This window comes from Populus alba, chromosome 19 (genome assembly GCF_005239225.2).
Source record: "Populus alba chromosome 19, ASM523922v2, whole genome shotgun sequence".
Taxonomy (NCBI): Eukaryota; Viridiplantae; Streptophyta; class Magnoliopsida; order Malpighiales; family Salicaceae; genus Populus; species Populus alba.
The window spans coordinates 10,353,939-10,369,343 of NC_133302.1; the positions used below are offsets into that span (position 1 = coordinate 10,353,939).

Consider the following 15,405-nt stretch of genomic DNA (forward strand, 5'->3'; position numbering starts at 1 on the left):
CTTTCTGCTTGCTTGTATGGTAATATGCGGTGGGAGGTGCTTCTACTCCCACTACACTATCAAAAAAAAAAAAAAAAAAAGTTGATTCCACCATCAATTAATGCTTGTGGTTGTGGTCAATGGTCATAATTAAGTTTAATTATACAGTAGAATACTTTTTAACCATAACTTTTTATATATGTATTAAAATCCAAAAGCAAAAGCAAGAAACAAGAGTCAGAAAAAGAATAGTTTGTTTCAAGTATCAAATCCATCCATAAGCATGTAGCCATTCGCAAGGTGATGGAGTTTAGTAAATAAAACTAGTGGGGGTGGCCTGCCCAATGCTACGGGTTATTATTATTATTTATATTATATATATATATATATATATATATATATATATATATTCAAGAATATTAGATTATCCAAAAATTTTGAGTTTGGTTGTAATATTTTACTCAATAATAATATTTATAATAATTATTATAATACCAATAATAATATTTACAATACAAATAATAATATTTTTCATATTGGTAATAATATCAAACTTATCTGACTCGGGTTTTTATAGTTTTTTATCCCTTGAAATCATATTTATGGTTTTTCTTCGATATTAATAAATTGTTAATAATAATGATAATGATAACAATAAAAATAATACTAATGATTATAAACTTGGGTTTGGCATCCCAGCCACATCCAAGTTTTTGGGGTCTGGTTCCCCTAATAATAATAATAATAATAATAAACTTATTTGATCCAAGTTTTTATAATTTTTAATTCTTTCAAATTAAATTTATGTTTTTTTTTTCAATAATAATAATATTTTTTTTCAAATTCAATAATAATAACAATATTAAGAATAAAAATAACACTAATAATCATAATAATAATATTAGCAATATTCATCATAATACAAATAATAATATTTTTAATAATAATAATAATAATAATAATAATAATAATAATAATAAACTTATATGACCTAAATTTAAGTGAGTCTGGCTGCAACGCCAAGCCTAAAAGCCTTGGGTTTGGCTACATTAACAGACCCAAGAGCCTTAGGTTTAAGTTTGACTGCAAGACCGTATCATGAAAGTGCGATAACTAAATAGAAAAAAAAATTAATATTAACAACTAAAATTAAAAAAAAAAAGATTAATTGAAAAGGGAAAAGCAAAGAAAAGCATTATTCCAATGAATAGTGCTTTGCGAGGAGAGGTAAAGTAAAATCTCCTCATGAGATCACGATAATCTAATGAAAAGTAAAGAAAACAAATTATAAAGTTTAATTCTCAATCAAATCAATATTAAAAGATAAAATTAAAAGAAAAAAACTAATTAAGAAAAAAAAATCTGAATTAACCAAGTTAACTCGCCAAACCTGGGATCTGCGTCATGAGAGTGCGATAACTAAATATTAATTTTTTAAATATTAACCAACTAAATCAAACAAAAAAAAATTAATTAAAAAAAAGAAAAAAAAACATGTAACTAGTAATATGTTTTTCAAATTTATTAATTATTATATTAGCAATATTCATTATAATAAAAATAATAATATTTATAATCGAAATAATTATATTTTTAATATTAATAATAGTATTAAACTTGTATGACTCAAGTTTAAGTGGATTTGGCTGCAGCAACATGCTTAAGAGCCTTGGATATGGGTCTGGCTATTAAGTCGTGCCATGAAAGTGTGATAACTAAATTAAAAAAAAAATATTAGAAATGAAATTTAACAAAAAAGAAAAAGATTAATTGAAAAGGAACAAACAAAGTAAAAAAACAAAGCAAAGCATTATTCCAATGAATAGTGTTTTGCGAGAAGGGATACAGTAAATTCCCCTCATGAGATCACGATAATCTAATGAAAAGTAAAGAAAACAAATTATAAAATTTAATTCTCAATCAAATCGATATTAAAAGATGAAATTGTAAGAAAAAACTAATTAAGAAAAAAAAAAAAAAAAATTAAAACAATCGGGTTAACTCATCAAACCTGGGATCCATGTCATGAGAGTGTAATAACTAAATAGAAAAAAATTTAACATTAACGAACTAAATCAAACACAAAAAAAAATTAATTAAAAAAAACAAAGCAAAAAAAAAAAAACCTATAACTAAAAGGTATCTGCCTTTCAGTGTGGATTTGCATGGTGCAATCCACATTGAAAAAAAAAACCTATAACTAATAATAATTTTTTCAAATGTATTACTTATTATATTACCAATATTCATTATAATAAAAATAATAATATTAAACCTCATGAGATCACGATTATCTAATGAAAAGTAAAGAAAATAAATTAAAAAGTTTAATTCACAATCAAATCGATATTAAAAGATAAAATTGAAAGAAAAAAATAATTAAGAAAAAAAAATCTAAATTAACCGGGTTAACTCGCCAAACCTAGAATCTGCGCCATGAGAGTGCGATAACTATATATAAATTTTATTAATATTAACGAACTAAATCAAACAAAAAAAAAAGATTAATTAAAAGCAAAAAAAAAAAAACATGTAACTAGTAATATGTTTTTCAAATTTATTAATTATTATATTAGCAATATTCATTATAATAAAAATAATAATATTTATAATCGAAATAATGATATTTTTAATATTAATAATAATATTAAACTTATATGACTCAAGTTTAAGTGGAATTAACTGCAATAACATGCTTAATAGCCTTGGGTCTAGCTGCAATATCAAACCCAAGAGCCTTGGATGCGGGTCTGACTGTTAAGCCGTGCCATGAAAATATAATAACTAAATAAAAAAAATATTAAAAATAAAATTTAACAAAAAAGAAAAAGATTAATTGAAAAGGAACAAACAAAGTAAAAAAAAACAAAGCAAAGCACTATTCCAATGAATAGTGCTTTGCGAGAAGGGATATAGTAAATTCCCCTCATGAGATCACGATAATCTAATGAAGAGTAAAAAAAACAAATTATAAAGTTTAATTCTCAATCATATCGATATTAAAAGATGAAATTGTAAGAAAAAAAACTAAAACAACCGGGTTAACTCATCAAACCTGAGATCCATGTCATGAGAATGTGATAACTAAATAGAAAATTTTTTAACATTAACGAACTAAATCAAACACAAAAAAATTAAAAAAAAAAAGCAAAAGGAAAAAAAAAAACCTATAACTAAAAGACATCTGCCTTTTAGTGTGGATTTGCATAGTGCAATCCACATTGAAAAAAAAAAAAAAAACCATAACTAATAATACTTTTTTCAAATGTATTAATTATTATATTACCAATATTCATTATAATAAAAATAACAATATTAAACTCACATGTCCCAAGTGTAAATGAGTTTGGGTGCAACGCTAAACTCAAGAGCCTTGAGTCTGGCTGCAACATCAGATCCAAGAGCTTTGAATGTGGGTCTGGTTGCAAGGCTATGTCATGAAAGTATGATAATTAAATAAAAAAAAATTTAACAATAAAGAATGAAATTAAAAAAAATTAATTGAAAAGGGACAAACAAAGAAAAAAAACAAAGCAATGAATAGTGTTTTTGCGAGGAGGGTTACAGTAAAATCCTTTCATGAGATCACGATAATCTAATGAAAAGTGAACAAAACAAATCATGAAGTTTAATTCTCAATCAAATCAATATTAACAAATTAAATTGAACTAAACAAAATAACTACGAAAAAGAAAAAAAAATCTGAATCAAATGGGTTAGCCAGTCAAATATGGGGATCCGTGTCATGAGAGTGTAATAACTAAATAGAAAAAAAAATATTAAAGAACTAAATCAAACAAAAAATTTTAATTAAAAAGAAAAGGCAAAAAAAAAAAGCAAAAAAAAGAAACCTATAACTAAAAGCATCAATCTTTTCACTGTGGATTGCACAGTGCAATCCACAATATTAGCAATATTCATTATAATAAAAATAATAATATTTATAATACAAATAATAATATTAGATTCACATAATCCAAGTTTAAGTGAGTTTAACTGCAATGTTAGACCCAAGAGCCTTGAGTCTGGCTGTAACACCAGACCCAAGAGCCTTGGATGTGGGTTCGACTGTAAAGCAATATCATGAAAGTGTGATAAATAAATAGAAAAAAATTTAATATTAAAAAATAAAATAAAAAAAGATTAATTGAAAAGGAAAAAACAAAGAAAAAAAAAACAAAGCCTTTACTATTTCAATGAATACTACTTTGTAATGAGAGGTACAATAAAATCCCCTCTTGATATCACGATAATCTAATGAAAAGTAAAAAAAAGTAAAATCATAAAGTTTTATTCTTAATTAAATCGATATTAAAATATGAAATTGAAAGAAAAAAAACTAATTAAAAAAAGAATAAAAATCTGAATCAACTAGGTTAAATCGTCAAACTTAGAATCTGTGTAATTGAGAATGTAATAACTAAATAAAAAATAAAATAATATTAACAAACTAAATCAAATAAAAAAATTAATTAAAAATAAAAAAAAAAAAAAGTTAAAAAATATATAACTAAAAATATCAGTCTTTTTATAGATAACACAATGTAATTTAAAGTAAAATATTGAATATCATAATTTTAACATTTATATATTGAAATCTCAAAACAATTGGATCAAGAATATGGGATTGTGAAAGTGAAAAATTAATAATTAATTTTAAATAAATAAATAAATTTTAATAAAATCATGAAACATGATTTTGATTATAATTTTAAAAGGTGTTTGAAAAAATAATTAAAAAGTGTTTGAAAGAATGACAATAATTATTTATTAAAGTATTTTTTATTAAAAACATATTATTTTTTTAAAAAAATTAAAACATCAAATAATCTAAAAATACAAAAAAATAATTTAAAAGAAAATAATAATTTTTAATTTTTTTTTTAAATAAAACAAACGTTCTCAACGAAATTAAGCTATGAGAATATCTATTCCAGACAACTTTAGAAGAAAGGACGCCCACCACCCACCATCGTCACTCACCATGCAGACCGGCAGGCCCCACCCTCTCTTTATAAAATTAACCACACCCTCTCTTTCTTCTTCAAAAATCGAAAAAAACTTCCCCTCAAATTCCCAGCACCCAACACGCTCCCTTCTCCTTTCTCAATGCCACCCACCACCTCGTCACCACCGCCATGCACATCCCCGACCTCTTCGCTCTCCATAACAGAAACAGTAAACGGGTCCCACAAATTCACAATTCAAGGCTATTCATTAGCCAAAGGAATTGGTGTAGGGAAACACATAGCTAGCGAGACTTTCACTGTTGGTGGTTATCAGTGGGCAATTTATTTCTACCCAGATGGCAAAAACCCTGAAGACCATTCCTCTTATGTCTCTGTTTTCATCGCTCTTGCTAGCGAAGGCACCGATGTTCGTGCCCTTTTCGAGCTCACCTTGATTGATCAGAGTGGTAAAGGCAAACATAAAGTTCATAGTCACTTTGATCGCTCCCTCGAGAGTGGACCATATACCCTCAAGTATCGCGGCAGCATGTGGTATAATAAGATTCTGGGTTTTCTTTTTTACTTTTCTATTGTAGTTTCCTAATTAGGCATCAGAAGAACTTGGGATCTTGAGTAGAATCAATTGCATGATAGAGTAGAGTGATTGAATTTAAAATAAAGTTTGTTTGCGGGATGGTTGATGTCATTTATGAGCTGTGCTAATTTGTACGAATGCAGTTTCCGAGTGATCTAATTCTGAGCCCCGCTTGAGACTTGCAGATGAGACGCTGCCAATTAAATTGTTGTTGGTTTTTCATGGCCTTCCTTTGTGTGGTTTACTTTGTGGGATTAATGCTCTTCCACTATTTGGAACCTCTCCTATACTATTAAGAGGATATATGCTGTTTTATTTATTGAAATGGAATATTAGAGTTGACTTTGGTGATAAAATGGCATTTTCTGTATTTTCAATTTTACGGTTGAGAACATCTAAAGTTTTAAGTGATCTATAGATTCTTTACTGATACAATTTTCAGTGTTTTTACCTTTTATTTTGTTGGAATTGGTTATTAGCGTATGGAATGGTTTCCAGTTCCTATAGCTAAATGTGTGCCCTTTGTGCCCCCCCTCCAGGGGTTACAAGCGATTCTTCAGACGAGCAATGCTTGAATCGTCAGATTTTCTAAAAGATGATTGCTTGAAAATTCACTGCACTGTTGGTGTTGTGGTTTCCACAACTGATTGCTCGAGATTGCACTCTATAAAGGTCCCTGAATCAGATGTTGGAGACCATTTTGGTATGCTATTGGAGAATGAAGATTGTTCTGATATCATTTTCAATGTGCAAGGGCAAAAGTTTCATGCTCACAAGTTGGTATTGGTTGCTCGGTCTCCTGTATTCGAAAATGAACTTCTTGATGCAATGGAGGAAGATAACAGCGAAAAAGTTATTTCAGATATAGAACCTAAGGTTTTCAAGGTATCATTTCTTGAAGTGTTCTGCTTTACCTTTAAATAATGAATTATATGTTTGAAGCATGCATTATTTTAGAACTCAATTTACTCCAAGTATTGATATTTTTGGTGCAGTCGTGGAAATTATTTGTTCTAAAGATTATTTTAGTCTTTGAAGGTTTTGTCTTAGGTCAGTTAAGATTATTTTAGTCTTTGAAGGTTTTGTCTTAGGTCAGTTAAGTAATTATGCAGACAATCAGACATAATTCAAAATTTGCCAAGTTTGGTTAAAATATTCTATTAACCACCCACTGTAATGCATATAATTGAGTTTTTACGCTAAGATACATCCTTCAACTTGAGTTTTATTTCTATTTTATTTTTGGGTTACAAGGGACAATAATTTTATAAACATCAGAATAGGAGAGCAAGATATCCTTTGAAATAACAGTGTACCAAAAAAAACGAGCTTCTCAGTCCTGCTGTTTATCAGCCAGGGAATTTTGCCAAGTCTCTGCAGCAAAAAAACACAAAGAAGCTAAATCATTAGTGTTACCCCATGGAGTTCCAAAACCCTTTGATTTGATCTCAAAGGGTGCTTACTGCTGAATGGAGCTGAGGATCAGCAATGACAAGAGAAGATTTTAATGTGACCATTTCCCTCTCATAGATGTTTTTGATGACATTTATGAGACTTATATGGGATTGGAAAGAAATGTGTCATGAAATATGTATGAAGAACATTATGTTTATTCACATTGTAATGCTTGTCTCAAAAACAAGCAGATATGAAATTTAAGCTGTGGAATGAGTTTTGGTACCTGTAAAATCATGAAATATTTGGATATCAAATATAAAGGGGCCATTCGAAGTAAATATATGCGTGGCCTACAATAGAGGGAAAGAGAAATTTTCCAGCCTTGTTTTTTAATATCTTCTTGCATGTCTGTTGTCCAGGCTTTGCTACATTTCATATACAAAGATGATCTAATTGAAGATGAGGAACTTTCTGCTTCTAGTTCAACTTCTGTGATATCTGTGTTTGACACATTAACTGCAAAATTGTTGGAGGCAGCAGACAGATATGACTTACCTAGACTCAGACTTATGTGTGAGGCTGTACTCTGCAAGGATATATCTGTGAGTTCTGTTGCCAAGATTCTTGCCCTGGCTGATCGATACCATGCTATGGATTTGAAGTCTGTTTGCCTAAAATTTTCTGCTGAAAATCTCGTAGGTATGTTCTTGTTTTATTTCTCATTTTCAAGGTTTCTATATAGAACAGTTTGGACATTGCTTTACACAAACTGCAAAAATGATGTTTTTTTTTTTATTTTTTGTTGTTCTTGTGATTAATTGACTAGCCACACTTGGGATATCCGTTGCATATATTCAGGTTGTACTGAGTTAGACCATCATTTCAATGATCTTAGCAACATTTATATGTTTGTGGCCCTAAAAAGCAGTTCTTTTGTGAGTAGCATCTGATGGTTTCTGAGGTATTTGTCTGTTACTGTATCCTCTCTTGCATCAACTATTGGGACGGGTTTTGTGGCTTATAGACTTTAGTTTTCAACTCCCTCTTTCTCTCTTCAATGTTGGCTTTTATTCAAGGCAAAGTCATTCTTACAGAAATCAAATGAATTATGACTATTTCTGTAGGCTTTCTTGAATAGAAAACACATAAGAATTTCTTATATGAGAAAGAGGGAAGGAGGGGGGGTATTACTAACCTGGTAATTTTCTTTTTCTTTTTCTTTTTCTTTCTTTAAATGCTGAATTATTGTTGTTGGAGTGCATTAGATGGTCTAGCAAGTAAGTCACATGCAACCTCGCAAATTATAACCAATTTTAGGTTGCTCGCATGAATAATGATACAGCTTAAGTGCAAATGACATGTGGTGATAAAAGAAATTTTGGCTGGAGGGACAGTTTGTGGATTTCAAGAAAACTACTTCATTTCTTTGGTGGGATGCATAAAGGTTGTTTTTCTTTGTTTTCACTGATGCATGTCTTTGTTTATGTGCATTTGTAGAGAGGGGAGGGGTTTCCTTATCAACAACATAATTTTAACTTGTGAAATTTCCTTATTCTATGTTTAGTAAGAAAAAATATAATCTAAACTTGTGCAAGGAAATGTCTTAACTTTTTTCCTTTTCAACTTGAAAATGCACACCCAATGGTAATCAACCAGCAGTTGCCTTGTTTAGGAGTTAGATACTGTATCCATTAGGCCACTGGTGCTTCTTCTTATGTGCTAGGCCATGTAAAAATTTCTATGTAGTTTTACCGGTTTGTTTCTGTTTTATTTAATTACTCTACAGCTATTTGTTTGAAATGGAAGCAAAAAGATTCTTAAAAGCAAAAAAAGTAACGCAAGTTCAATGGTCCAATGTTGGACACGTTTGATCTGAAGTTAGGGACCGGTTTTTATAAAAACCTTTAAAGCTTGTTGGCCATTTTCCAAATGCCACTGGTTGAACTGGTTTTGACTGTTTTGCATTGCATCTCTCTCCATTGGAACCAACAAGCTGGAAAAGCTCTTGTCTATAGTATGGTTTGACAGTCTGGTTTGTATAACCATGCTATAGTCTTAGTGAGCTTACATAAAGGAGATGATAAAGTTGTGTTTATCATTTTTATGAGTCATTTTATGTTGTCCTTTGAATTGCTTTAAAAAGCAGTCCTGTCTCAAATACAGCTGTGAAGCTATCTTATATCCCATTTACAGAAGTATAGTTGAGCCAAGGGCCATGGACTATGTTTAGCACTTCTGCATTATGTTTGATCAAAATTTCCATCGCTACATTTAGTTGAGGTGAAAAGACTTCAAGGAAAGTTGTCTTGCTTTCCGTATTTGAACTCCTTCCCATAACTCTCTTTGCCAATGAAGAGCATAAAAATGCTCTTTTTTGCCAACCTTGCACTCTGTATATGTATATTATTGTGTTTTGGCTACCTGTCAGCCACCAAAAATAACTTATACTTTCACTGCTGATGTTACTTGTGTGTTTCGTGATTGCCCAGGTATAATAAATGGTGGCAAATATAATGCGATTTCTTCTCCTTTTATCTAATTTTTAAAGCCTGGCATGTGAATGGGCGATGATGTAATTATAGAACTGAGACCGGCACATTTTCTTTTCCTATGGGATTGTTTTGTGCTGGAGGTCCCAAGGCCATGTCACTAGGAAAGGGATTGGAGCTTAGGATTTTTATTATACATAAGCTTTTCTCAGTGTTTAATTATTTGTTTGCTTTGCTTGTTCTGATTGTATCATTTGATGCAGCTGTTGTACAGTCTGATGGTTTTGAGTATCTGAAAGAGAACTGTCCACTGCTGCAATCTGAGCTCCTAAAAACCGTGGCAGGATGTGAGGAGGATGTCAGTGGAGGTGGAAAGAGCCGAAGCGTTTGGGCACAGTTCTCAGATGGAGGTGATACAAATGATAGGAGTATCAGGCAACCATGGGAAAATGGAGGGGAAAGGAGCCAAAACATGTGGGCTCAACCTGAAAATAGCAATGGAAGGAGTCCTAGGCAAGAAGAATGACATGAAAGTAACCTTGATTTGTATTTTGACAACGGTGGAAAGGGATGGGCAAGTAACCGGGAATGAGGTAGGAGGAAGACAAGGAACAGTATGAAAACATTGTCTCCGTGATAGAATTGTGTATCCTCCTTTGGTGTTGCAAATACAGCTGAAGACATTTTCGTAAGAACTTGTAATTTATCCGAAGAACTTGTGATTTCTCTCCAGAAAAGGTGATTTTCTAATATTCTTCAACCTCTGAAATTCATTCAAAACTGAAATAACGGTAAAGCAATGCTGTAAAAAAAATTGATATGAATACTAAATTAGGGGCGAGCAAAATAAGTGAATTGTTTAGAGAGTAAGCCCTAGTTAGCTTGATAATTGCAGGCAAATATACCGATGAACAACTGGTGTTAAAAGGCAAATACATACATGAGTGAGAAACTGCTGAGTTTCAAGGGTTGGAAAAGAAATTAATCTCTGTAAATATGCACATTACAAAGAGAATTTGAAAGCAGTGGAGGATAATTAACTCGTTGAAAACTCCCTGCAGAAATTATCAACCACATAGAGAGTTGCTGGTGAAATAGTCATAGAGAAGAAAGTTGTTGAAGAAGTCCTTGAAAATTTATTGCAGAAACTTGAACATGTTGCTACAGCTGAGAAGATAACAGACATTGGCTTACAATATATGAACTGATGGATTATATCAAGGCGTATGAACATGATAGTGTCATGTACTGCAAATCAGAGCATGCTTTTTAAACCAAAATCACAAGGCTCGGATGCTTGTAAGAAGTTATTTGCAACAAAATGATTGTACGTGTTCCCCATACTGAATATTGAAGAACAAATCTTGTAAAAAAAAAAAAAAATATATATATATATATATATATATATATATATATATATAAAAGGCTTTTTTTTTTTTTAAATCCTTTTGAATTTCAAACCAATGAATTCTAGTCTAAATCTCAAGACTAAATGGACAAAAGACAAGAATATACAAAACAGCAAAAGTAATACGATTTAGCTTATTCACTGGAAAAACCCTAAATTTATAAAAGAAAAAATATACATTTAATATCCTATAGTTTGATAAAGTCTAATATATATATATATTTTAATATCCTATAGTTTGATAAAGTCTAATATATATATTATACTATCTTTGCTGGTAATTGATCCAAGCTTGGAAGAAGGGTGGAGGCTTGTTGAGGAAGCCATTCTTTTCATCTTGAGTGACCGGTCATGAGCCTAGGGAGGGAGGCAAGGATTTTGTGAAAATTCTACTAAAATCCACACTAAAATTAATTAAAATAAACACTAAAGAGGGTTAGATTGAAGTGATCATGGGGGAGTTAATAGAGTTCTACGTTAGGGTTTGGAGTTTTCTTGGTTATAAAAAGAGGAGAAAGGGACGGCAAGAATATGAGAAAAGGAGAAGTGAAAAACTTATCTTCATCACCATTTTCTTAGATTTTAGATGGTAAGTTAACTTGTTTAAAGTATGGATACATTTATTTTGATGAATAATCTTGTGACGAAAAATTGTGTAAATGATTAAATTGAATCCATATTGGATTTTGATGTTTTATTATGCTATTAATTAGAATTAAATGGATAATTGGGTGATGAACCAAAATTACAAATTAAGAAGAAAAAAATTGGCCTTTCTCTTTATGGGTGTTTTGGCCAAGGTGAAAAAAAAAAAGGAAATAATGTAGTTTGAAATTTTATAGCAATTGAAAATAAAATTGGATTATTTGGGTTTTGTAAGAGTTAATTAAGAGAAAATGTATATAAGGTGTTCTTTAGAATGGATTTCAGCTAATGGATAAATTTAGAGGGTAGATGGATTAAATTGATTTAATCAATGTTAGATTATGATTAATGATATAAAATAGTATAAATGGTGTGTTTAATGAGGGATGATTTTTTTTAAAAAAGACATGTTACTTAAATTTATGAAATTAGTGATATGAGAAATATTAAAGGATAGAAAAATTATTTTATTTGATTTGTGTTGTTCACGATGAGAGAGTTCCAAGGCTCTAATATGTTGTGAAGATTTGAATATTTAGTGATGGATTTTAAGATGAAATCTTAATAAGAAAACTTTGGGAATTTAGGTGATGGGCGTGTAGTAATAAGAGAGGTCATTGGGACTATATAACAGCAAGGAAGTATTAGTAAAATATGTAATAGAAAAATAAATGCATGGTATTGTATTTAAAGAGTTTACAAAATTAATTTACATAATAAAATTAAGGATTCTACTCATTATATATAAGAAGTATGTGAGTATAAAATATATCTAATTCAACAAAATCTACCCTTAATATATCAACATTGTCCTGTAGTGTGCGATAATTCTGCAAATGACAGTAATAAAATAATAAAAAAATTAATAATGAAATTTACAAATATACACTAGCATTTAAATAAATTCTAATAAGTCTCAACACACTAATTATCTTTTTCTTAATAAACATTTTTTTCCTTTCCAATCCAAAATCTTCATTTATTTACGAGCATAACCTCATCTCCATTCCAAAAGTTATATTTAATATTCACAAACACTTCATCTTATTGGTTTCCTTCTACCAATAAAAATGACATATTATTGCCTTACATTCAACCATGAAAGTAACATATAGTGGCTTTCACTCAACGATGAAAACTACAAACATTAGCTTTCATCTAGATATGAAAGCAATATAACAATGACTTTCATTCATCAATGGAAGCAATAAACATAGCATTGGTTTCCATTCAATGATGGAAGCTACAAGCATTGGCTTTCATCCAGGTATGAAAACAACATAACAATAGCTCTTATTCTTCCATGGAAGCAACAAACATAACATTGACTATTTTTATTTTTTGTTTCAAGAAAACAATACACATTGGTTTTCATTCAATATGAAAGCTATATATTCATTGGTTTCTCTTCAACAATGAAAGCAACAAACATTAGTTTTCCATAAACCTTTTGTCAAGATATGTGTGTCAACTTTACTAATGTTTTGTTAGAAATCTAAGATATAAGGCCACAACTTTTATAAAGAATGATGAACCCAGTTCTCCCATTTAGATATCAAAAAGTACTCATTACAGTAACATGTGGGGTTGTCCAGTAGGTTTCAGGTTAGACCTTTCATCACTTGTTTGCTTATATTTGGAGTTTCATAGCTTTAAATGACACAAAACCAATTGCATTTGAAAGTTAATATACACAACTATAACTTCCATTAAGATAGGTATATCATATTTTATCATTTTAAGAGTCAAGTTATACTTAGAAGTCTGATGACAAATCTGTATTGTTTTTAGCTTATCACTTTAACAAGCAATTAAATGCTTTAATGTATCTCTTCATCATTCAAAACACCTATTTTCTTTCAATATCTTTTCTAATACAATTAAATATGAATCTTACATAAATTAAACTAATCAAATTTACCCTCTATAGAAAAAAATCTCTCAATCAAACCGTGGTTAAATGACTATTTATAGTAAACAACATCATTCCACCATAACAACATCGAACCACATCATTTTGAATAATTATATCACACTCATAACTCATTAAATACTCCATTAGTCTTAGTAAAAGGAATTCTCACATTCAAATCATAATAATCAAGAAGAATTTGTAAGAAGAACAAGCTTTTATCCATTTCGATTTCTTTCTCATTTCCTTCCCTTGCTCGCCATGACCTTATCTCTTTTAAATCTACTTCTTCTCACTTCCCCATACATGATTTCTCTCAATTTAGTGTTTAGGAAGTTTATCTTTCACAAATTTACAAGGTTTTCCTTTAATTTTCTTATTTCCCCTAGTTTTATTAAACTCTCTCAAATTTCTCTCTTATTTTATTTTCCTCTTAAATGGCCAAACATAGGCCATATATTTATACCCATTTCCTTGTTATTATCATCGCCATCATTTTTCAAATAACATCCACGTATGGAACTTTACAAACCAACCCTTTTTAATACCAAATAATAAACTATAAATACGTTTCACAATCATGAAGGTAGAACAACTTTCAAAAGAAAAATCAATTTTGGATTCCATGTCATTAGAATTTTTGTTTTTTTTTTCCAATAATCCCCTATAGTTATATGAATTTTTTGGTGGATTATTAATTGGAATAATTTTGTTGATTTGGTTCGTCAAAGAGTCTTTTGTGTTTGTAAGCTTGGTTCTACATAAAGAGTTTGTAGAATAATCATCATCATGAGTTTGATGCTACTAGTTAATGTCAAAGATTTTTATTGGTTTGGCTCTAGGAAGGTGACATGATCAAAAGATTGATGTCTTATCCCAAGTGCAAGAGTGTCGAAGTAATAAATAACTCGGCAAGACCGAGGTCGAACCACAGGGAGGTGAACTATATAAATTACAAATAATAATAATAATAATAATAATAATAATAATAATAATAAGTTAAAGAGGACTTTGAGATGTAAGATTAATGTGAGGATTCAACAATAATAAAAACAAATGTCAAGGTTAGAGGATCCACTAATAGTATTAAAAATAAATATAATATAAACTCTTTTTATTAATCAACAAACCATACATAAAGGAAATTTCAATCGGATGATTTATCCTTAATATTTTATTATAACTTTTTAACATGATCATATTAATTATGTTATTTAAGTAACACCAAACTTTTAAATATTGTCAAGAATTCATGATGTTAACTTATGTTAACAACAAATCAAGTTTCTTTCATAGCACATGTGTAGGTTATACCATACGGTTGGCTATGAAAGTATCAAGCATTTGCTGTACTAAGTGTTATACAACACAAATCTAGATAAACCATTTAACAAGCAAGGGATTAAGAATTAATAAGATAAAAAAAAAATAAGACATGTTAATAACAAACTTTCTTAGATATAAACATTGAAGTCTATATTGAGTTTATATTATACGTATCCTAACACCATTAGTGAAACCTTTTCACCTTGACATAATGAACTTAGCTAAACATAATGAAAAAGATAAACATAAATAAACAACATAAGAACATAAGTATAGTAAAGGAAATGAAAAGCATAAATATAAAATAAAAATAAAGATTACAAAATACAAAGAAAAAAAGTGATCTTGATCTAAACAACCAAGATGCCTAAAAGCATGACAAATACCTTCTTTTATAGGCCAAAATTTGGAACTATTGATTTGATGACTAATTGTTGAGTGAGTGGCCACATCTTGACTAGGTGACCATCCTTATCTTCTTGTTTGAACAAAATATCATTGATAACGTCAGAATTTGAATAGACTTAACTCATGAAAGTTCTAGGAAATTGTCTCAGCTTTACAGGAAAAAAAAATTAAGGTCATTTAGACTTTTAGAACTCAAGATATGGGCTGAACACTGAACAGTGTCTCGGCTGCAGGATAGATTCAAACTTCATTATGGCTACAATTTGGACTTGAAAACAGTCTTTTTAAATCTTGGA

At 29.8% G+C, this 15,405-nt stretch overlaps 1 protein-coding gene across 1 annotated transcript; it reads left to right on the plus strand.

The window, feature by feature from the left end:
* The first annotated feature begins 5,002 nt into the window (after positions 1–5,002).
* Positions 5,003–10,170, plus strand: LOC118027761 (BTB/POZ and MATH domain-containing protein 4). The gene is made up of 4 exons (XM_035031217.2): positions 5,003–5,480; positions 6,063–6,408; positions 7,341–7,620; positions 9,674–10,170. The coding sequence occupies exons 1-4, from the start codon at positions 5,089–5,091 to the stop codon at positions 9,934–9,936; spliced, it is 1,281 nt and encodes a 426-aa protein (XP_034887108.1). The 5' UTR covers positions 5,003–5,088; the 3' UTR covers positions 9,937–10,170.
* Positions 10,171–15,405: the final 5,235 nt, after the last annotated feature.

Bases quoted from the DNA above. Each gene is read 5' to 3' on its own strand.
- LOC118027761 (XM_035031217.2), top strand. From the start codon at position 5,089: ATGCCACCCACCACCTCGTCACCACCGCCATGCACATCCCCGACCTCT. The intron at 6,409-7,340 runs GTATCATTTCTT...TCTGTTGTCCAG, and splicing joins TAGAACCTAAGGTTTTCAAG to GCTTTGCTACATTTCATATA. The intron at 7,621-9,673 runs GTATGTTCTTGT...CATTTGATGCAG, and splicing joins TTCTGCTGAAAATCTCGTAG to CTGTTGTACAGTCTGATGGT.